General features: G+C 30.9%; 1 protein-coding gene and 1 long non-coding RNA gene across 3 annotated transcripts; both read right to left on the bottom strand.

Moving 5' to 3' along the window:
* Positions 1-699: 699 nt before the first annotated feature.
* On the bottom strand, positions 700-15,779 carry LOC111712188 (uncharacterized). Of its 2 annotated transcripts, none has more exons than XM_023486733.1 (14): positions 14,369-15,779; positions 13,162-13,209; positions 12,915-12,930; positions 12,750-12,855; positions 12,513-12,652; positions 12,137-12,350; positions 10,838-10,890; positions 10,689-10,778; positions 10,303-10,425; positions 8,520-10,249; positions 3,261-7,212; positions 2,969-3,147; positions 2,511-2,689; positions 700-980 (listed from the first exon to the last, which is right to left on the bottom strand). In XM_023486733.1, the coding sequence occupies exons 1-14, from the start codon at positions 15,350-15,352 to the stop codon at positions 881-883; spliced, it is 7,914 nt and encodes a 2,637-aa protein (XP_023342501.1). In that variant the 5' UTR covers positions 15,353-15,779; the 3' UTR covers positions 700-880. The 2 variants fall into 2 exon arrangements, with proteins under 2 accessions (XP_023342501.1, XP_023342502.1); XM_023486734.1 differs by having other exon boundaries at positions 10,303-10,413.
* A 300-nt stretch (positions 15,780-16,079) lies between these two features.
* LOC111712187 (uncharacterized) lies at positions 16,080-17,807 on the bottom strand. The gene is made up of 3 exons (XR_002767402.1): positions 17,708-17,807; positions 17,274-17,428; positions 16,080-16,227 (listed from the first exon to the last, which is right to left on the bottom strand). It is a non-coding gene; the product is annotated as an uncharacterized LOC111712187 (long non-coding RNA).
* Between the last annotated feature and the right edge of the window lie 4,778 nt (positions 17,808-22,585).

Below are 22,585 nucleotides of genomic sequence, written 5' to 3'. Positions count from 1 at the left end.
ATGCAAAGAGACCGATTTACAACGGTACCCTTAAACCTTAATCTGGAAAATATTGTTGTTTTTCTAGGTTTAAAATTATTTTAGTCGGATAACTGTTTTCCTGTCGTAGATATAAAGAAACCATAATTGAAAATAATCAGTTTAAAAAATTATAAACTTACAACGCTGTTGTAGATCAAACATTGTCATGTTTCCATGGAAGGTCATATAAAAATCACTCTTAAAGGCAAGCAAACACAATATTTTGTAACTACCCATAATAACTCCCAGAAAAAAATCTAAATGTATGAATTTCAAGGGTTGGTTCAATCGACAAATCTTACAAATTAACTTTATAATTTTTTTAAACTGTTGAAGTTTTTTTGTATATGATTATTATTAATTGATCATTTCTCTAAAGGACTGTGGACATAATTTCAAGTAATTCTACGTGTAAAGAGTGTCATGACCGATTCACAATGGTACCCTACAAACCTAGCTATCTGAGTAACAATGAGAAAGATATCCTCGTTTTACTTTTTTTAAACTGAAATCTAAATCAGCAAGTTACTTTACCATTTTACAAACTAAAATCACGGAACCTCTCACATATTTTACTGATATAATTTTTTGAAATCTTAAAAAATGGGCATCGTTTTGAGGTTAATTTTTAAATATTACAGGGTTTTAAACATTTAAGAGGCTTCACAAGATCTATGATTAGTATGGGATTATTATATTATGCATAATTTTAACTGCTACCAATAATATCAATATCTTTACTTTGATGTTCAGAGACAACTTTTTGAATAATGAAACAAAACCAAACTTGTGGAAAATCTCATTTTTTAACAGCACTTTTTAAGCAAAAAATAATTTATAGATCATAAAAACAATAAGATTAAATAGTCGTCTCCTCATCAAATTCATCATCTTTGTCCAATAGCCTCTCATCTGCGTCTTCAGTAACCAATGTTAACTCATGGACACGGAAAGAGAATCTAAAATTAAAAGATTATTTTTAGTTGTAATAAATTGTTTAACAAACAGTTTTAGATCAAACAAAATTTGATATTAATTTTAACGATAATGTAAGATCACCTCTTCTGAACTTTTGACCTGCAAATTCGACCTACTGCAATATCTCAACTAGACTACAAACAGCTGTTTATTTTGTATTTTTTGAGTTAGGTTTGATTAAGACAATTTCAGGGCCGAGCGCTGCGGCTAGAATATGCTAGGGGGCCAAGCGCTATAGCTAAGACAGGCTACGGGGCCTGGCGCTGCGGCTGTAAAACCAGGTGCGAATAGGTCAGAAGTATAGCTTAGACGATGTGATATAGGTCAGAAGTGTAACTGAAAGTCCCCTTTGATTTCTATTATTTAATGTATGGCAAAGAAATTTTAAAAATGAGGCTGTACGTCTTACTCTTACAAGCTTTTCATAAAGTGGTCTACCTTTCTTGTGTTTTAAAATTGAATTAGATATTAAGACAATTTAGATTTACTAGGGTTTAAGGGCGCTTCGCGCACGTCTTCTATTTTATTTGTAAACATTTTCTCTTTAAATACATTGTAAAACAAAAAAAAATCAAATTTTGTTAGAATCAAGATTTTTTAAAAATCGATTATCCTTAAACCTTTCCTGGGGTTGCACCCGAGGTTCCATAAAAAATGTGTACCCGATCGGTTCAGCCGTTTTGACATTCATTGGATACAAACAAACAGACAAACAGACTGACAGACAAGCAAGTACATGTATAGAAAGATTGAATAAATTTTAAAATATCTCCGTCAATCTTGAAGATACAAAAATGGTAGACCTCATTTTATGCTGGAATACTGCAAAACTATTGTGTTCATAAAAAATTTCCACATGGATTGAAGACGATATAAAAGTTGTCACTTAATTCCCATGTTTATTAACTAATTAACTAATTATTAACTAATTAACTAATTATTAACTAATTAACTAATTATTAACTAATTAACTAATTATTAACTAATTAACTAACTATTAACTAATTAACTAATTATTAACTAATTATTAACTAATTAACTAATTATTAACTAATTAACTAATTATTAACTAATTATCTAATTATTAACAAATCATCTAATTATTAACTAATTAACTAATTATTAACTAATCATCTAATTATTAACTAATTAACTAATTATCAACAAATTAACTAATTATGAACTAATTGAAAATATTGTCTTATGTTATAAGGAATCCTCAAAATTTAAATGAATATTTTAATGTTTAATTTATGTCTTATTTGTAATATATCTAAATGATCAGTTCTGAATGTAATTGAAGGATTTACGGGTTGAGTGGTAAAATGCAATTAATAATATGGGCTCTGCGCTCTCAGCATTGCGTTTTTTCAACCATTTTCTCATTTAAGACGCTATAGAAAGAAGTAAGCGATTGAATCCAAAGATTGATTCCAAATATTAGGATTCAGCCTCTTTCCCCATTACATTATAAATAAATAAAGTGGTGTGTATTCTATCCTGAAACTAACCTATGCTTTTTCTTATGTCTTAATCCTTCTTTGCTGTATAGAAAGGAATTGTGATTGTTATCTTGAATATGAATATCTTCACAAGGAGGAGAAGGATGAATTGTAACCATGCTTTTCACTTCTGTTTCTTCATATGTTCCAGATGCTTGATTTCCATGCACCAATAAACCAGCAGAGACCTCAACAAGAAAAAATTATCCATTGACCATGATTTCAATTTTTTAGTTGTGAGATATGTTCAATTTGCGACCAGTATGGCTGCCAAGGGGGTGGAACACATCCTTGTAAATGATTGGGCCATTATGGCTGCCTTGTACATGGTTCGGCTAGTATAGCTTCCCCATGGGGTGCAAAAAATCCTTGTACATGATCTGGTCAGTATGGCTGCCAAGGGGAGGGGGGGGGGGGCAAAAAATCTTTGTAAAACAATCTAAGTTGATGAAAATTAGTGCTCTGACCTGATTCTTCATTTGTTGATCTAAATTGCCTCCATCCTCATTCATCTTCTTACAGAAAATACTGATGAGCAGATTCATTTGATCTTCGGAGATCTCTGTTGTGCTAAACTTGTCATGCAAGCTTTGCAGATTTTCCTTAGACAGCCGATATTCATTACTTTGAATTTCAAGCAACTTCTCTGCATTAAAACAATATATTTTTTAACCCGTACTAACAACCAAAACTTCCTTATTAAAGATAAAAAAAATTGAAAATAAATGCAAATTATGTAAACTTTCAAAATATTGTTTCCTGTGATATCTTCAAATTGTACTCCATATGCTAGAAACCCTTTGGAATATTCAATCAAGTGCTCTATTGGTTCAAAATTGATTTTCATGTTCATTGAAGGCAGGGAGGCTTTGTTGCCATTTGAATCATAGCAAAAATACCATAGCACAACAAGAAACATAAGGAAGCCAAGGAGTGCAAGAAAGGTGGCATACACCTTTTTATCACCTAAATTTGAAAGAAGATACCGCTGGTAAGGTTTGTCTTCCCATATCTCAGACGGTTCAAGAATGTTGAAGTAGTGAATTATAAAGGTGACAAGTATCAGGTAACCTAATTGAGTAAAAAACAGAAGGATACCCACTATTCTCTCCATCAGTTGGTGACATGTGCATTGTGCTTCCAAATTGAGACATTTGTTACACCATTCCAATTCCTTGTAATCTTTGTTCTTTAAAGGTCTTGGACAAGTTACTGGAAGAATGCTTGATGCTAAAATATGAACATATTTTTCCTCTGCAGCCATTGTGTTAAAGTTTGTGGACTTCAGGCTCTGGCTCAAAAAAATCCATTGTACTAATATAGACATACTGAAAGGGATGCACAAGTAAATGGGATAGTTTAAAAAGCTGAAACAGTAGACCATAAGCTTCAGAAGTAGAAGAGTGGTGTATAAAAAATAGAAATACATTTTTGTCCAAAATGACACATCTGTTGCTGTTGCTGTTTCATACTTGACAAATGTACGGATCATATTCAAAATTGATATGGAATTAAATACAACAATCACTTCCAAAGGGTACTTACTGTCTCGCATTAGAGTAGATAGTGTTATGAAAACTATTGAAGTTATCACAATTTGACATAATGTTTCCAATGAATTTTCTATAATACTATGATGATTGGAAACTATTTCTAACCTCAGCTTACGTTCCTTGATGTAGTTTTGTTGGACATATTTTTCAGCAGTCTTCTTCTGTTTTACATTATAACTCTCCTCATAAAGTAGTCTACTCTTTTCTGCAAAAATCCAAATTGTGGAAAACAAAGGACTAAGGAGCAAATAAAATGGCCACTCTATAATTTTGACAATCATAGTAATTATTTGATGTTTTGTTGGACTGCAGATAGGATGTATACGGTAGATGTTTCCAGACTTTTTACTAAGTAAGGAGTAAAATATTATTCCTATATAGCTGGCTCCAATTGATATTAAAATTGTGGACCATAACTGCCAAACTTCAAGATAAAATGGGGGTTTTATGACAGAATCATTTTTCTGTTCTGAGAGATACACTTCTTTTCGTCTTTTAAAATTTTCAATGTAATTTTCTTCAACAATTTTGGTGTCATAGTGATGGAGAATCACAACAAAAGCAACATCTTTCATTATGTCTACATGGTAAAAGATACACAATGTTATTTTGAAGGCAAATGAAAAAATAAATTGTACAGCTTTCCACATGACTGATTGAAGATCAGATGTGTCAGATTTAACTTCACTCTTTTCTTCAACTTCACTTTCTGAGTTTTGATCTGAAATTGTACAGTATGCTTGCAGACTCACATTTTCTTCTATTTCTACTTTCTTGTTTGCTACTTTAGAATAGTCTGTATTCTTAGCACAAGGGCTAAAACACTTTTTGCAAAACAAAATAAAATGAGAGAACCAAGAAACTTGATATGATTCAATGAAGTTTTTAGAGTTTTTATCTTTTTTAAACCTTTGGGTTTCCAAAATAGATAGAATATTGATCTTTTGCTTTTGCCCCTTTGAGAATTCTTGTAAAAGTTCAATATTTGCGTTTTTCCCTTCAGATATGAAAAACAGGAAAGGAATAACAGTTGTGATGTCTTTCACTTGCAAGGAGCTTAAGCTTAACTTTATCTTCTTAATTTGAAAATCTATAAAGTTGGTGTCTTTGTAACAGTTGTGACAAGCAGTGCAGTTTAAGGCAAGGATGAAAGTGAATATAAATACAACAGCTAGTATGCCAATTAGTATTTTATAGAAGTGAAATCTATGTTGCCCTTGACAAAGCTCAAGCCGTTCATCAGCAGTTGCAGATCCTACTTCTTTATCACAATCATCAATTCCGTCACATATGTGTGATCTGCTAAGTTCATAATCAGTTCCATTCTTCAAACAGTAAAATGTGCTTGTGTCTAAATCTATGCTGTGCACAGAAGAATGTGGCATGTTGAAAAATATGTCTGTGGAGTTTTCAATAGTTGCCTTCCGGAGCATTGCTATTGTCAGAGGAACTACCTTCAAAATCATCTTTTTGCCCAGTGTTACCTTTTTTCTTTCAATTTCTATGGTATAATTTCGACCTTTGATGCTTGATTTTTTAGCTCCTGCAATCTTGTTTTCTCCATACTCAATTTGATATGCAACCCCTTTCAATGTGCCATGATTGTTGTAGTATGGATATGAAATATTGATATTTAAGGTAATAGATAACTTTTCTGATATCTCCAAATGCTTTTTAATTGTCACAGAAAGTCTTTTTAAATCGTTTTGAGAAATGCATAGATCACTAGAATCTGAACAGTCTTTAATCCCATCACAAACATACTCTATAGGAATATATTGTTCCCCATTTTCACAGAGAAAAACACCTTTATCTTCTACTGTACCATTAACCATCACCATATCTGCAGTATTGAACTCCTCATAGAATTCCCCACTTAAAGTAATTTTATTAATATTCCGGGTATTTTCTAAGAGACTGATTGTTTTCATTTCATACAAAGGGATTATGTCCAAATAATTTGAAATCCACTTTTGACGTAAGCTAGGATTATCAATACATCTTCCAGATTGGGGTAGTTTCCACCATATTGTTTTTTTGTGATGCTTTTCATTTTCATGAGTTACTATAAACCATGCTTTTTCAGTGTAATTGTAAATTATATCATAAACATTTTTGTGAAAGGTGTCTTCATCCTCCATGCTATGATAAATATACTTTACTTGAACCAACAGGGATCCATTTTCTTGATTCTTATGAATTTTATCATCATCAACAACAACATTGTATCTTCTAATAAAAGATTTAAGATTTGTTGTATTTCTGTCTGAGGTTGGCAGAGTTTCATTTGTATTAAAAAACAAACTTTTACTGCAATTGCTGTTGCATGTTTCAAAATCCTCATCAGAATAATTAATGCAGTCTACCAAATCATCACACCAATGAACCTCAGGTATACATCTTTCACCACAATTGTGCATATTATCAGGACAGTTGATTAAACTGTTTTTTATGTTTAGAAGAGAAGCATTAAAAAGCTTGATTTGGATATCTCCAGATCTGAACTTGTAATCCATGTTTATAATACAGTTGTTACGGGATTCTTCCAAGTATTCAAAGACTATTTTGTCATTATGATATCCACCCTTTGGACCAAAAGTTATTCTAAACTTCTCCTCTTTCATTATGATTCTTTGATAAGTGAGGTGTTTTTTGGTGTTTTTTATTAACTCATAAACTCCAAGATATTTGAAATGAGTGTTGTTTCGAAAGTCTTTGATTGATGTTATTTCTATGTACTGGGGATTGCAGAAGTTTTCACAAAGCTCTCCAGAGAATGACACACTGGTGCAATTACATGTTATCCAAGGTGATCCATCATTACAAACTCCCTTGTTCAGACAGTATGTCTTACTGCTCGGACAGGAAACATGAAGATCAACATGGTATTCAACTTGGCCATAAATATTTTCTGCAATAAGTACATTATCCTCAGCAGCAGTCTTATCTATGTTTTCAAAACTTACTGTGTATGATTCACAAATGCTTGCTCCAGTATGTTTTATGTCATTTTTATGAAACCAGGTAACATTTGGACAAGGGTTGCCACTGATACTAAAAGCAAAATTCTTTCTCTCTTTATACATTATTTCAAGTTTATCAGAGTGTGTCACAATTGGCTTGTATCCAATGTCTAGATTAACTGTTCTGCTTAATTCCTGAAATAAATTAAAATCTGAGTTTGTTTAAATTTTTTTAGGATGTTGTGATTTTAAATAAGGATGGGCAGTTTTTCTTATTTTGAAAAATGTTCATTCAATAGTTTTTAAGAAGAAAAAACTAATGTTTTGAAATGTTTCCAAAACAATCGTTTTGAAAGAAATTTTTTTTTAGAAAAAAAGATAATTTTGGAATGAAATCAATGTTTTGGAAACAACAGTTTTGGAAACGATAGTTTTGGAATAAAAACGACAAATATAGCATATTTTAATGAAAAATAAAAATTTGACTCTACCTTATGATCCCCCACCCTCATCTTAGTAACAATTATTCAAAAACCTTGCTTTGAACAAGACAATTTGTTTGAATAAAATTTAAACAAAAACGATTAATTTGCTTAAGAGCTTTAGTTTTGTCCTATCATTTTTCTTCTTCAAAGGCTTAAAACTAACACTTTGTTAGTTTTAACAATTCACTTTTTCGAAAAATGAATATTAGTTAGTTTTGAAAATCCAAAATGAAACTAAAAAAGTATCGTTTTTTATTGTTTTTGAAAACAATGCCCATCCCTAGTTGTGAAGACATTTTTTTTTATCAAACAAGATAAATTTTGAACATTGTAATTAGTTTACTTAAAGAGCTTTAAATGTTACAAAAACAGAAAAATCTTTCTGATTAAAATTCCAAATGTTAATAAAAGTTCCGTATATTTAACCTCCATATCCTAAAATTGTGTTAAAGCATTTGAATAACAACCCTCTCATCTTTTGCCATTCTAATAAAATCACCAAGAAACTTTAGGATTTAAAGAAAAAGAATTTTCTTATAAATAATTCTTATAATTTTTAGTAAAAAATACTGAATTCTTTAAAAATATTTTTTGTGTTCTGCTCTTTAAAAAATTTAGATATTCCTTCTCAAGCCCCCAATCCACTTCTTACCCCAAATTTATGTTAAGTTTGTTAATTATACCCAATACATACATTTAAACAGTTCCTTTACAATCTAATCATGGTAGAATCAAATCTCAAGAAGTAATAATTGTCTTTGAACATTCTCCAAAAGAGGAATATTAGAAAATTATCTTTTTTACATACAATGATTTAAGTTTTCTTTTCATCTGACAACCATTTCCTTAAAGAAGTTTTAAACACCAAATTTTTAATGATTTGTATTTTTTCAGGGGGGGGGGGGTTCTAAACATATATCTCATACTCATTTGAAAGCTAGAACTGCCTTTATTATATTGAAAAGATTGCATTTGGTAGTTAACATTTCTAGTTGCTGTTTATAAAGAATTAATCACCTTCTTTAAAGCTTCATGCATCATCTTAAAAGTAACATTTTTGTTGTTGTATTCCTTCAACATGATGATTTGAAAAGTTACCATAACATCTGATTTATTAATATTTGAATGATTAATACCATCAAGATTCCATGTGATGTCTGTTTCTGAAGGTAAAGCTCCAGATGCCTTACATGTCCAAGTAATCGTCTTGTTTTCTAGTATTCTAGTAGTTTTTAAACCATTTTGTAGAGTGTTATCTATGTATATATCTATGACTGGTGGGGATTGAATATTAAATGACTGTGTAAAACTGCTCTCAATCCTAGCTCCACATATTGAAACATCATGGGAAAATATTATGTCATGATAATTATATTTTATTCCAGTTGTCTTATCCTGATAATTTGGGATGTTTGGTGAATTGCAAGATGAATATAAATTTATTTTTGTTTTATCTCCATAAACACAAGGCCAGGCCTTAACTTCCTGTACATTTCTTATGCCAGAAACTTCTTTAAGTGTCATGATTGAGCCTTTGGAAGTTATCAGGTCACCTTCGAATTTGGTAACATTAATTCCATTAAAAAATATTAATTCAATGTTACGTAGATGTGCAGAAGGTCTTAATTCAATTGTTAGCCTTTCTGTTGACTTCGTAGTAAAACCTCTGCAATATTTCAGTCTAAAGTCTTTATTAGAATCATAGGCATTTCCACTGTGAAAGGCAGGAAGGTCAGTTATTTCACAACAGTTTTCATTGCTGCAGATTTGCATGGTTGAACCTGCCTTTATTGTTTTTGGCTTCCATAAATGAAATACATAAAAGCTTATTGTTTGAAGTGTTACAGAAGTCTCTTCTACATGTAAGGGAGTTACATTTACTTTTTCATCATTTTTATCAAAGAAATGAAATGATTCTTCAGCCCAACTTGGAACTTGGCTAGGAACCCATCTTATAGAATTAGACTGATTATAATCCAGTACATCTTTATCAATAAATCCTGTTGGTAGGTAAATATGTAACATTCTTTTTAAAATACTAAACGTTTGATTCCCTCCTATGAGCTGTGATACAGTGCATGTAACTTCCGTTTTATCATAATCAAGATGGCTTTTTATCAGCATGTACTGTTCCATGTAGGCATATCCATAGATATCTCTCTGATATAATCCTGAGGAGACATTATTTATCTTTGAACCAACTCTGAGCATCATTTTTGTATCTTTGCCAGGTCCATAAGCTCTGCAGCCTATTTTTGTTAATCCAACTTTATATTGAAACTTTCCATCCAAAAAGTCATGGTCATCAATAAGAAGCTGAACTACTTGCTTTCCAGAAATTTCTTCAGAAGATGAATTATGTAATTTGGAAGTTAAATTATGTACTTCAGAAGTATAATTATGTACTTCGGAAGTTATATTATATACTTCAGAAGTTGAATTACCTACTTCAGAAGTTGAATGATGTACTTCAGAAGTTGAATGATGTACTTCAGAAGTTGAATTATATATTTCAGAAATTGAATTATGTACTTCAGAAGTAAAGTTATATACTTTTCCTGAAACCCATCCTTTAGAATTTTCACTTAATAACCACTTTTCATAGAAACAATGACACTTCCTATCATTTTCAGATAATGAGAAATGAGCATATCCTCTACAGGCTTCTATACACTGTAATGGTAAATCAATATTTGTGTGTTGTTTTTCTTTTTTACTCTTGTAACAAACATTGAACTCAAATAGGCCTAAAATAGATTTGTTATAATTTATTCATTATTTATCATTATATTACCCTTACCTTTTGCAGGTAGACAAGGAGGACTCATGCAAGGTCTAGAAGTTCCATTACAGCAAGTGCTACTGTATGAAATAGGACCACCATCACAGCCCAAGTCACAAGAATTTGTTTCTAAATTAATTTCTTAGGAGAATTTAAATGTCTGAGACAAACATTGGGACTAGAATGTTCTGTCAACAGGGCAAGCTGTGGACAGTAATACTTTTTGCAGGCTATGCAGAAATGTTTTTTTTTTTGAAAGATAGATTATAGGTAAAATTAATACTTATATAATATTATTTAAAATCACAATGTGTTTTAAATTATAACGCCTCATTGTAATTAAAGGAATTACAATGTAATGAGTAACAAGTATTGTCCAAAATAGTTTTTTTAATTTTAAATACCTGGATTGGCTTCAAAGAACCCATCACAGCATAAGGATCCATTTTGAAATGGGTATGGATATTCAGTTGGACATCTGCCTGTTAAAGGTCCTGATAAAAAGTTGATGTAAATAACAAAGTATTATAGACAGAACTATTTCTTAATCCACCTGAGCAGGATACAGGTCCATTCCAAGCGTCAATTGTTGGCTCTTCCTCAAACCTTTGGATGATCAAAGTAAATTAAAACAACACCCCAAGTTGAAGCGTCTTAGAAAATATGCTGATTTTAAGATTTTTTCTTTTTCAGCAAGGTTTAGATACACACTATATTAAATGTTTTATAATGAAAAGGGTTTTTATAACAATCATTTTTAAAGATCTAGTAGGATTCCTTATTCATAATCACTAAGCATAATTCTTATTCATGGTCAATTGTCATTGGTCATTTGTCAATCACTCTCTTAAAAAAAAAAACTTTAATGCTCATCTATTAATACTTTTTGCTAAGTTTTTGAGAATTTGGGGAACTACACAAAAAATATCAATTCCATCTATCTTCAAGCTCTACAGTAGCTAGCTGAAAATATTATGGTGGCAGCTCACGGTTTCATTTTAGAAGATTTTGAAAGATCTTGAGTAAAGAAGAAATTGGCAAGCAAGTTGGCATTTGTCTAAACTAAAACTATCAGGTGCTATAGCAGAAAAATCTTCCAGAGGCCAAATTTAAAGAATTTAAGTCGTGGCTTAAATCCGCCAAAACCTGGTTTAAATTGAGCGCCGGCTTAAATCTTGAAACATTTGATACAATTTTAAGTGAAATCAACCATAGTTAAGCCGCAGCTTAAATTTAAACCCCCTGCTCAAATTCTTTAAATTCAGCCTCAGGATCCATAATGAACACGCAAAATACTCACATACAATTCTGCTACACTCATCACTTGCTGCTAATTGCAAGGGAAATTGAAAATAACTGAAAGGAAACAGCTGTTACTAGCCAGGAGTTATGGACAATTCTAGTAAGAAATGCATCATTTCAGGAACACATTAGGAGACATTAGATGAGCTGTATACAGTATAGTTACGGTATAAACTATGAAAACTTTAATGATGTTTAAGAGGCTGGCAGCAGTAATTATAATAGAACCCTAACTAAAACTATTTTTTTAAAGTAATACAGTGATAACCAGAAAACTGTAGATCAAGAAGAAGACAGTAAAGTAATACTGAAGTGCATTTGATGTTGTTACAAAGCACCAAGCTTTACTAGTAAGTTATAAAATCCTTATTAGGTAAAATGGGTCTGTTTACACTGCACAATTTCTGTGTCACATGTTCATTGGACTATTCAAAGTCATAACCTGAGTCCAAAAGGTCAACTTCCTATTCCAGAGTTTTCTGGGCATCTATAACCTTGTTTTGAGTTTAATTCTCTGTTTCAGAACACTTTTTGATTAATTTTGTCATTCCTGATATATCCATCTTTATCAGAGTAATCCAGATCCTGCAGTAGTTCACACTTGTCTTTTTTCCAATTGAACCACTTGCACAGTGGAGTTCTGTAGCAAATTTCTTGACATTTTTGTGGAGAAGTAGCATTAAGATCTTTATCAGATTCAGATAATAACTTAATTCCTTTGATAAATCCATTGTCATAGCAGTCAGTAATATTGTTGTAGTAGCCTTAAAGAAAATTAAATAAAATGTTTATTAGTTAAAATTTAAAATCTCAAAAAGTATTTTTAGGCAGCCAAAATTTACAGGAAGTGAGATTTTTCACTTTTTAGTTGTAAACAAAACATAAAACTAGTTGATTTATTGTGAAGTTACATATAAAGATATTACCTTCAATTACACAATTATGGGGTCCGGATACTGCTCCGGCTTGAATTTTAATCCCTTCTTGTTTAGATGCAAACAATTCACATATACTTTTCTCAAATTTGGTTTGAAACCAATTGAACCATTTGCAGTCAATTTTATCTCTAAAACAATAAATATCAGAAGAAAAAAGAAATAATTTTGTGGAGTTAGAAAAATTTCAGAAGAAAGGAAGAAAAAAAAAGAGTCAAAAAGAGATACCTGCATTTATCAAGGCATTGTGCTAGGTCTAAATCATCTGTTGAATCAATTTTTTCTTCCTTTCCAGATTTAGACTCATAGATTATCCCATAATCATAACACTCATCTATAAATATGATAATATCAGCCTAGATTCTATTGCTACAAAAAAATATTGTATATTACCTTTAAACTTTGGAGTCTGTTAAAATTTGATGAAAATGTAAATAAGTAAGGAAAAAAATGAGAACCTTCACTTTTAAATTGTTCAAACAAATTTTCAAAATTATTACTAGAGTTGAGAGTTAAAACTGGACATTACAGGGTTTCCATGAAGTGGGTCATAAAGCTTTTATCATTTAAAAAGATCAATAATTTTGTAAAATTCCTTATGTGACAGAGAAACAAAAATTAGTAAGAACATTTTCATTCCCTTAGTAACATCTATTTTCAAGCTTATCTGATTATCTTGGTTCTCTTTCTAAAATAATATTAAGATGCCTTGATTTGAGTGTCTAATATATGATTATGAGTCAAACATGAGATATAGGACAAGCCAGGCAGATAATGATATGGCAAAAAAACACTTTATAATGTCGTACTTTTGTGAAATATTGAAATTAAGCCAATCATGGACCAGATTTAATCCCAGTGCAGTGCAGGATAGGGTCAGACAAGGGGAGGAAGGCCAACCACATCAATCTCTAGTCCGAACCACATTCTCATCATTTTCTTGTCTGAACCACATCGAATTCCTCATCCTTTCAATATTATTTTTTTTTAAATATGGCGACGTTAGGGCATAAAACAAGACTAGAATAAAGTTTTCCACGGATTTTGAGATGTTGGAATCTTCAAATCCACGAGAATGATGTCAAACATTATTTAGGTTAAAAATTGAATCTCTTCTGCCTCCAAAATGGATAACTTTCACAAATAAAAATTTATACCAAAGAATTCGCATGAACATAGTCTTTAATCTTTCCATTTCAACCCATACAAAATAATCATTGATTTCTGATTTATTTACAAAAAACGTAGATTTGTTGTCCCCACTAAGATATCACTACTGCCTTCCGCATGCTTAAAATTATAGAAAAAATAATGTTCAATTTATATATCTCTAACCCAAATTCAGTTTGAATATTACAAAAAGTTGTTTACATCGAGTTTGAGAATGTTTTGCGGCATTNACTAGAATAAAGTTTTCCACGGATTTTAAGATGTTGGAATCTTCAAATCCACGAGAATGATGTCAAACATTATTTAGGTTAAAAATTGAATCTCTTCTGCCTCCAAAATAGATAACTTTCACAAATAAAAATTTATACCAAAGAATTCGCGTGAACATGGTCTTTAATCTTTCCATTTCGGACTAGAGATTGATGTGGTTGGCCTTCCTCCCCTCGTCAGACCATGTACAAGTTTGGCAGAGCTTTCACAATCACTGACATTTGGAAATGGCAAAGATTATTCATATTAACCACAATCTTAGAAATCTCTAACAATTTGTGCATAACTTAAACATTCATAATTTTAAAATTCTTTTTAAATTCATTATTGTGAACAAATTACCATTTTTTTTATAAAAGTAGATGAATTAGAAATGATTATTGAATTCGGCTAAAAAAGTCAAAAACCTGTTGAGAAGTCCAAGCTTCATGTTGAAATGTACAAATAAGAGTTTGTCCCTCCGCCTTGGCCACATCCTTTGCAGGAATGGTGAAGGATTTGTCATGTGTAACCCTTTTGTAATCTAGGCTTATTGTAATATTTTCAGGATATTGGTCAAATGCTGTACATTTAATTTCCATATCGGATCCTTCATACAGTGTCATTCTTGCATCATTTTTGAAATATTTGTAGCCATTTACTTCAACACTGATTTGTGGTGGGTTATAAACAGTCAGCTCTGTTTTTATTTTGTCCTTTATGGCAGTTTTACACACACTTCCTTGCAATTCTATGTTTAGAGTAAGTGTATGCTTTTCAACATCATATGGCACACATTCATTGACAATCTTGGCAGTGTTGCATGGCTTAATGTTCATTAAATGGCAAGTTTTTGGATTTGAAGGTTTAAAAACACCAATATTTTGAAATTGGTTCTTTTCTACTTCAAGAACATTTTTTATTATGATATCCTCATAGTTGCTTGATATAATGACTTCTTCAAATTGTACTGAATTGCGTTTTACATAAACAGATATATTATGATCTTTTGAAAATAACATTTGTGAGCATTCACCAAGGCTTGGTTCAAAATGATACCCGAAATAACTCACTTTTCCTTGAACAAGGCAGGAGGATCTTGTATCCAAAAATTTAAAGGTTATATCATCCGGATTATGAGAATAGCTATTTAATGTAGCAGTGATTTTTGTAATCTTGTATTCCGAGCTTACTTCTCCTCTATCAGTAGTACAGGAGGAGAAGACAAAATTATGTTGGTTTAAAATGTCCCATGCAACACTATTTTGGATACCACTAACTAGTGGAGGACGTAAGGGTGGAGTTAGAGTCAAATTTACTTGAACTTTAGTTTGTTTTATAAACATTTCCTTATCACTGTAGGAGACACATTCTAGAGTTTCTCCATGAAGTTGATGTCCTCTCAGTGTCATGCTTAGCACTTTCCCTGGTTTCCGAAGTAAGTGTTTCCCAATTGATAAAACAATTACTCCTTCAGACTCGGAGGTGCAATTCACTATGATTTCAGGTTCTGTGATTTTCCAAAATATCTTGTCTCCCACCAGAGGTTTGTTGTTGACAAATAGTTCTGGTTTAGTAAGATTTTGATTTGAGATACTTTGCAATCTGAGGGAAACAACAGGATTTTTGATAATTCTGGTTGCCCAATAACTGGGAGTGCATTTGCACTCTCCAAGTTCAATATTGAAAGAAAGAAAAATGTTAGATTGCCTCTTTAGACACAACAACTCACAATTCCATAAATTAGAAGCATTGAAGGTTTCAGTTTCTGAGCTTGTGTATTCAACATAACGTTCAAGTTCAAAATCTAAAATTATTATTCATGGGTAAAATGTTATCATACCCTCTAAATCATNACTTATTTTATTTATTATATTTCATGTAAAAAAAAAGCAGGAAAATTTTAAAGACAACGTTCAAAAACATGTAAACATGTAAAAAAAATCAGCAAAATATATAAGATTTATTTCTTATTTTCCATATGTTTCATGCAATTTTAAGTAGAAAAATTAACAAAAGTCACTGTTATTTTGGAACACATATGTTTGTTAATGGAATTTTTTGCTCATTTCTAAATTTACCGTTTGTTAACAGAAGATTGTCTAACCCTAGCTGGATTATTTATACTTCCATTATTAGAAATTTTATCATGTATTTTAATTTGTTTTTCATGTTAAAAAATATTATACTGCACCTGAATATTTCTTGGCTTTGCAGCATTGGGTCCCATTATTAAACGCTTGAGGATATTCACTTGGACATTTATTCTCTATCTGTTTATTTCTTCCTAAAGGAACTGAGTTCTTGCAAGGAACTCGGATTTTTTTAAATCCTTTTTCTTTGCAACCTGGTAGTGTAAACCTTTGATACTTCAAAAATCAATACTCTACAATATCGGTTGCAATGATAAGGATTGGAAAATTAGATTCAGATTTTGCGGCAAAAACTCATTTCCCTTTACACATTTAGGCAAAAATCATTTATAAACAAAACAATTCTTAATGAAAGTGAATATTTAGTTACGCTGAGACTGCGATTTAAAGCTTCTGCTTGTGTCTTATTTCTTTAGACTTAGGTTTAAGGCTCAATCTTAAACTCATCTTATGAATCAGCTGACAACAGTTTGTGTCATGTGATTGACAGCTTCCAAGTCTTAGGCTTGACTTTAAGAGTTATGCACAATTAAAATAAAACCAAGCTTGGTTGGTTTTAGTGTAGAATTAGTCTCAATTTTGAGTCTTATTCTAATCAAATCCCTCAAATCCGCCAATTCCAACTATGAAAATACAACAAATACAATATTTAACTGGTGTAATACTCCAACTCTGTAGAAAACTAAATCAACCTAAATCCGAAAGCTCAAGTTTTAAATTATCTTAAAGACAGCCTAGACCTAAGTCTTATTTTCCCAAATTTTTAAATTGCGGGCTCTGTATGTTTATCGTGAAAATGAATAAAACCTCAAAAAATTTAAGTTCCTGAATAAAGAAAAAGGCCCCAAACATTAGATTAAGCTACAAAAAAGCCCAAAAATTCAATTACTTAGAAAGAATTTATTCAATGTCGCCTTCCAAGCTATAAATTCTAAAATTAAAAACAGAAAATGTTTAAAAATTTTTAAAGGCAGGTGCGCATTTTGAAAACAAATCAGAGCTCAAGTTTATGGAGGGTTTGACTATATGTTTATGAAGCAGGGAAAAAAATCTTTAACATCTAGTAAAACAAACGACGTCAGCTTTAGCTACAGCGGATATCTTCCGTTGTCTTTAATGTTTGAGTCTAAGAGAATATGAGCAATTTTAATTTCATGTAAAGTGTTCAAATGCGTGCTACCTTGTAGGAAAGCTAGAGGACCAGACAGATGGGAACTAGATTTCTGCAATCTAACCAAACTAACATCTTCCATCAATAAATCACATTTTTTATATTCTTCTTCAAAGCTAAACCAAGAACATTTTGGAGTGTTCCAACATAAGTTCCAACAATTTCTAAATAAATGAAAAAAAGTTAGATACAAAATTAAATTATAAACATTTTGCTCAAAAACAAATACGGGATAGCAGAGAACATTAATTAGTTACAACATTTTGTTTATAATTTTCATATTAAATTGTCCTATTTTAAAAATGCATTCGGTGGTTGGATATCATGAACTTATGTTTATTCTGTAATAGCACTTGAAGCCATAGGAGGATCATTAAACCTAACAAATCATGGTGTACCATGTTGTATATAAAGAATTTTATAAAAGGATTTTTTATTCTTACTTTGAAGAATTAACATTCTCTTGTGTGACAAAGGGTTGTGTTCCAGCAACCTCAACTTTATCAAACCAATCAGCCTCTGGTGGACTGTATACACCTAGGATGTGCAAAAGTAAACACCTAAACGAATCAAAATGATTAACCTCCCTACTGGATGTCATTTACATCAACTCAGCCTGAATTTTGTGCATAAAACGTGATGGATCGTTTCCACTTTTTTAAAAAAACGATCGTTTTGTTTTGAAAACGACGAAGAAAAAACAAAAAAACTTAACGATAGTTTTTTTAAAAATATTTTTTTTTAAAACAGTTGTTTTCAAAAACTACAGATAAACTTTTTAAAAAAATTGTCTTAAGTAAAACTATCGTTTTAGGAAAAAAAAACTATCGTTTTCAAAATCAGTCGTTTTGGAAAACGACCCTTCATCAAAGACCATTAACGACGATATTTTGTTAACAACCGTAAGTAATGACACTTTATTAACGACCGTTAACGACGACCCTTTTAAAGAAAAATACATTTTTTGGTCGAAAAATCCGAGGTCAGAAAAAATAACCTTATTTTTCTAAAATTTTATCATTAATTAATTGTCATTAAACTCATATTTANTTGGGATTCAATGAATGTGAGGATGATAAAAGGGTTGGTAAATCGGGAGTTGGAGTAATTGGGAAGATTGAGTAATGAATAGATGTTCTACGGGGACCACAGTATTGGAAAGAGAATCAGCAAGATATAGAAGTTCAGAACAGAGATACAGATATAATAAAATACGTGTGTAAAGACTATGGAGAATATGTAGTTTACTGGATAAAAATGTTTAATAAGGGGAGAAGACGACATTTTGGAAGGAATTAGTGGATTACTGTTAAGTTGGGATAAGAGAGAGAAAAGAGTATAAAAATCATCATTAGAATCATTCAATACTCTGAAACATATTAAAGGGACTGTACTCGTAATTACAAGTTACCTTTCATTTGAAGATTGAAATAAACAATTCATAGAGGTACCCTATACAAGTGAAAGATATCACTGTTTTTCTTGCTTGAAAAGTGTTTAATTTTGTCTATTTTTTCAATAGCAAGAAATCCGTAAGTATACCTCTGACAGTAAAAAAGCAAACTTAATAAAATTATGGATATCTCATCCATTCTTGATCAGAAAAAGGGCATTGTTGTAAATATGACCACAGGAGGGTAACTTGGAATTATGTCTACAATCCTTAAGATCAAGTATTTTTAAGCGACCGCACAGTTTAAAAACTCGGAACTTTTTGTTTGTAATATCGAAGAATTTAGAAAATACAAACATTTGTTAAAAATTACGGGCAGAGTGTTAGGGATACATTTTTTTGAGATATCCTTAAAGGGACTGTAAGCGTAATTTCAAGTAACATTCAATGCAAAGATGACAATGCCCGATTTACAACAGTACCCTTTAGAGCGTTGTCTGATAAGTTACATTAATTATCAATGTTTATGATTTTGAAAACTGATTAATTTTCAACCAATGTGACTTGCGCATTTCTAATGCAGGAAAACATATAGGATTTATCAGAATTAGACATTTTTTAACCTAGAAAAAACAACTATTGTTGATGAGATAAAGGTTTCAATTAAGGGAACCGTTGTGTTTGGGCGTTGAGATCTTTGTATGGAGGGTTAATTGAAAATAAAACTAATGTCTAAAAAATTCTAATAGTTTTTGAGTTTTGAAAGTTAATTAAAGTTTTTTATTTTTTATTTTATCAAAAAGTTATTACCATCATCAGTTTCTAACTTCCAATTAAACCAGGAGCAGTTTTTAGTTTCCCTAAAACGATTCAAAATTTGTGACTTGTTTGAATGATTTTAAATTGTTTATGAAACAATTTTGTACTTTATCACTCAAGGTGACTTCACAGTAAAATTTATTATAGAATGTGCTATAAAGTAATCATCGGGTAATAATGTTAAATAAGCTGTATAATCTAGTACAGTGCTATAAAGTTTCATTGGTTCCCGGGTTTTTTACATAAAAAGTTTGAATATTACCAGACATTTGTTTTTCTCAAAATTTAAATAAAATGAAAATTAACTTTTTTTAAATTTTATATTTCTGTGATATCTAGAAATATCCATTCCATCAACAAGACATGAACGCAAACATTTCATAAAATTTCATATCACACTATTATTTTGGCACGATGTGTTTTAATAGAACTTTAATAGAACAAAGTGTTAAAAATAGTCATTTTAGCCCAAAACCATTCAAAATGAGGAAACTTGGAAACCAGGAAACATGGAAATCAAAAAAATTTGAAACCAGGAACCTTGGAAACCGGGAAACTTGGAAACCAGAAAACTGGGAAAACAGGAAACTGAGAAGCAAGGAAACTATGAAAGCAGCAAACGTTGAAACTGTAAAAGATATGAAACAAGGAAACTGGGAAACCATAAAACTGGGAAATCAGGAAACTGGGAAACCAGGAAACTGGAAAAACCAGAAAACTGTGAACCCAGGAAACTGGGAAACAAGGAAACTGGGAAACAAGGAAACTGGGAAACAAGGAAACTGGGAAACAAGGAAACTGGAAAACAAGGAAACTGGGAAACAAGGAAACTGGGAAACAAGGAAACTGGGAAACAAGGAAACTGGGAAACCAGGAAACTGGGAAACCAGGAAACTGGAAAAATCAGAAAACTGTGAACCCAGGAAACTGGGAAACCAGGAAACTAGCTGGGAAACAAGGAAACTGGGAGAATACGAAACTGTAACACCAGAAACTCAGGGAATTCGGAAATTACAAAATCAGGAAACTTGGATACCAGGAAATTAAGAAACAGAAAATAATATTTAACAAATTTGTTCTTTATTGAATTTATCATTTTTTAAGCCATTACCTTAACAACAGTGTTTATGTCGTTCATGGCATCTTTCCCTAAATAAGATATTCAGTTGAAAATTCATAATTAAACAGGGGCGCAATTGTGGTTATTTAGGGGGGTAGGGAATCCTTTGAAAAAAGTTATAAATTGAACATTACAATATAATTCTGAAATAGGTTGTGATAATAAAAAATTCACATGTGTCATCTTGTTTAATTTTATTATCGAAGCTTTTTGTTATTAATAACATTTTGTTAGAAAATAAAAACAAAATATTAAATGTTTCTAGTCAAATATAAAATTGTTGAAAGAATTAGCTCATACACTGTGAGAAAAGCATCTTGATGTGAGCGTGTCATATAAAAACTTCTCCTTAGATCGAACATTTTTTTCGAAATCTCTATAAATCTTTGAGAAAGGAATTGAGATTTTGCCACAAATTTTCGAATTCCAATATCTTAGCGACCTGTTGTTGTACACATTTGATATTTCAAACTTAGATAAGTTAACATATTTCATAGTTTGAAATATCTCAGGTCTACGACATTTGGTTGGGACAGTACAAGGACTAGAAAATTAGAGTTTGTTGCAAAGACTCAATTCCTTTTCTTTTAAATATAAAGTCAGACTAACGTAAATATGTTTTAGATTGATTATTATAAAAACTTTTCTGTTATTCTTAAAACTTTTTAGATTGTTCTAAAACTTTTAGATTGAACTAAAAATATGGTAAAAAGTTTGAATTTGAGCCAATTTTAAAAGAATATTCGTCAGTTCTCAATGCTTTCGATCATTTGTTATACCTAACTATTTTTTAGTTTAATCACAAATGACCAAATGCATTGCAAAATGATGCAAATTCTGTTAAAAAGTTTTTAGACTAAACACAAAAGTTCATAGAACGATCTAAAAAAGAGTTAAGAACAATAAAAAAGCTTTTAAACAACCTAAAAGGTTTTTAGAAAAACTAACAAATTTTTAGAATTATCTAAATTTTTTTACGACTGCACAAGTTTCTATTTATGAGAAAAAATCTCAAGGTTTTAAAGAAATATTGACAAAAAATATTCGATGTAAGATAAACCTTTTTACATGACACGGTCATGTCAAAATACTTTTCTTATATTGCATTTTGTTAAAAATAGACTTTTTATTCAAATGAAAGGATTTGAAAGATAAAAATAAGAATGTGAACTCATAAAACTTGCAAATAAAGGTTTTCATAATCATTAACATATTTTTATTATGTAATAATAGTCTGAATATATAATTATTTTTTAGAGATTGTGAACAGAATATTACTTTTAGGAATATTCTAAAAATGATTATATCTGTATGTTTGAAACTGCACAAAACGATTGTTAGGTGTAATCTAATATTAAAGGGATTTAATTTCATGTGACCTTAATCACTTAAAAAGGAGCATCCTAATTTTTTTTTGGACGATCAAGGTCCAAGGATGATGACAAACTTTTCCTTTTTTTATCTACAGAATTAAACGCCTGTAACTGCTGAGCACTTTGTTTGCAAGCTGTTTTATTTTCTGGATTTATTCAGGAATAAATAAATAAATAAATAAATATTCCGCGTTAAGTTCACATAGAGTAAAAATACCATAGCGTACACTAAAATTGCCAGCAATGTAATTCCGCGCAATTCTGCACAATTCCGCGTAATTAAAGCACAATTCTGCGCAACGGAATTCCGATTCAAAACCCTAATTCTGATTGACCAGTCTTCTTTGGAGATATTCAATGGGACTTAATTTGATAAGTTTAGTAGTATACGTATTATGTCGGAACATAAAACTCAGAACTCTGAAATGATAAACATATAAGTTCCGACCGTAGCTTAGGTTTAAAATGCTCACCTTCCATATTCTTGAATATCAGGAAAAAGAGAAGAATGAAGATTGTTTTTCTCATTGTTTCTACAACAAGGATACAGTTACTTTTGAACTATGCTAAACTTTTTATAACAGAAATTATGATCAGATATTTAGGGATATATAAA

Source organism: Eurytemora carolleeae, unplaced genomic scaffold (genome assembly GCF_000591075.1).
Source record: "Eurytemora carolleeae unplaced genomic scaffold, Eaff_2.0 scaffold495, whole genome shotgun sequence".
NCBI lineage: Eukaryota > Metazoa > Arthropoda > Copepoda > Calanoida > Temoridae > Eurytemora > Eurytemora carolleeae.
Note: the sequence above shows the minus strand (reverse complement) of the source record. Positions and strands in the feature narration are given on the sequence as shown.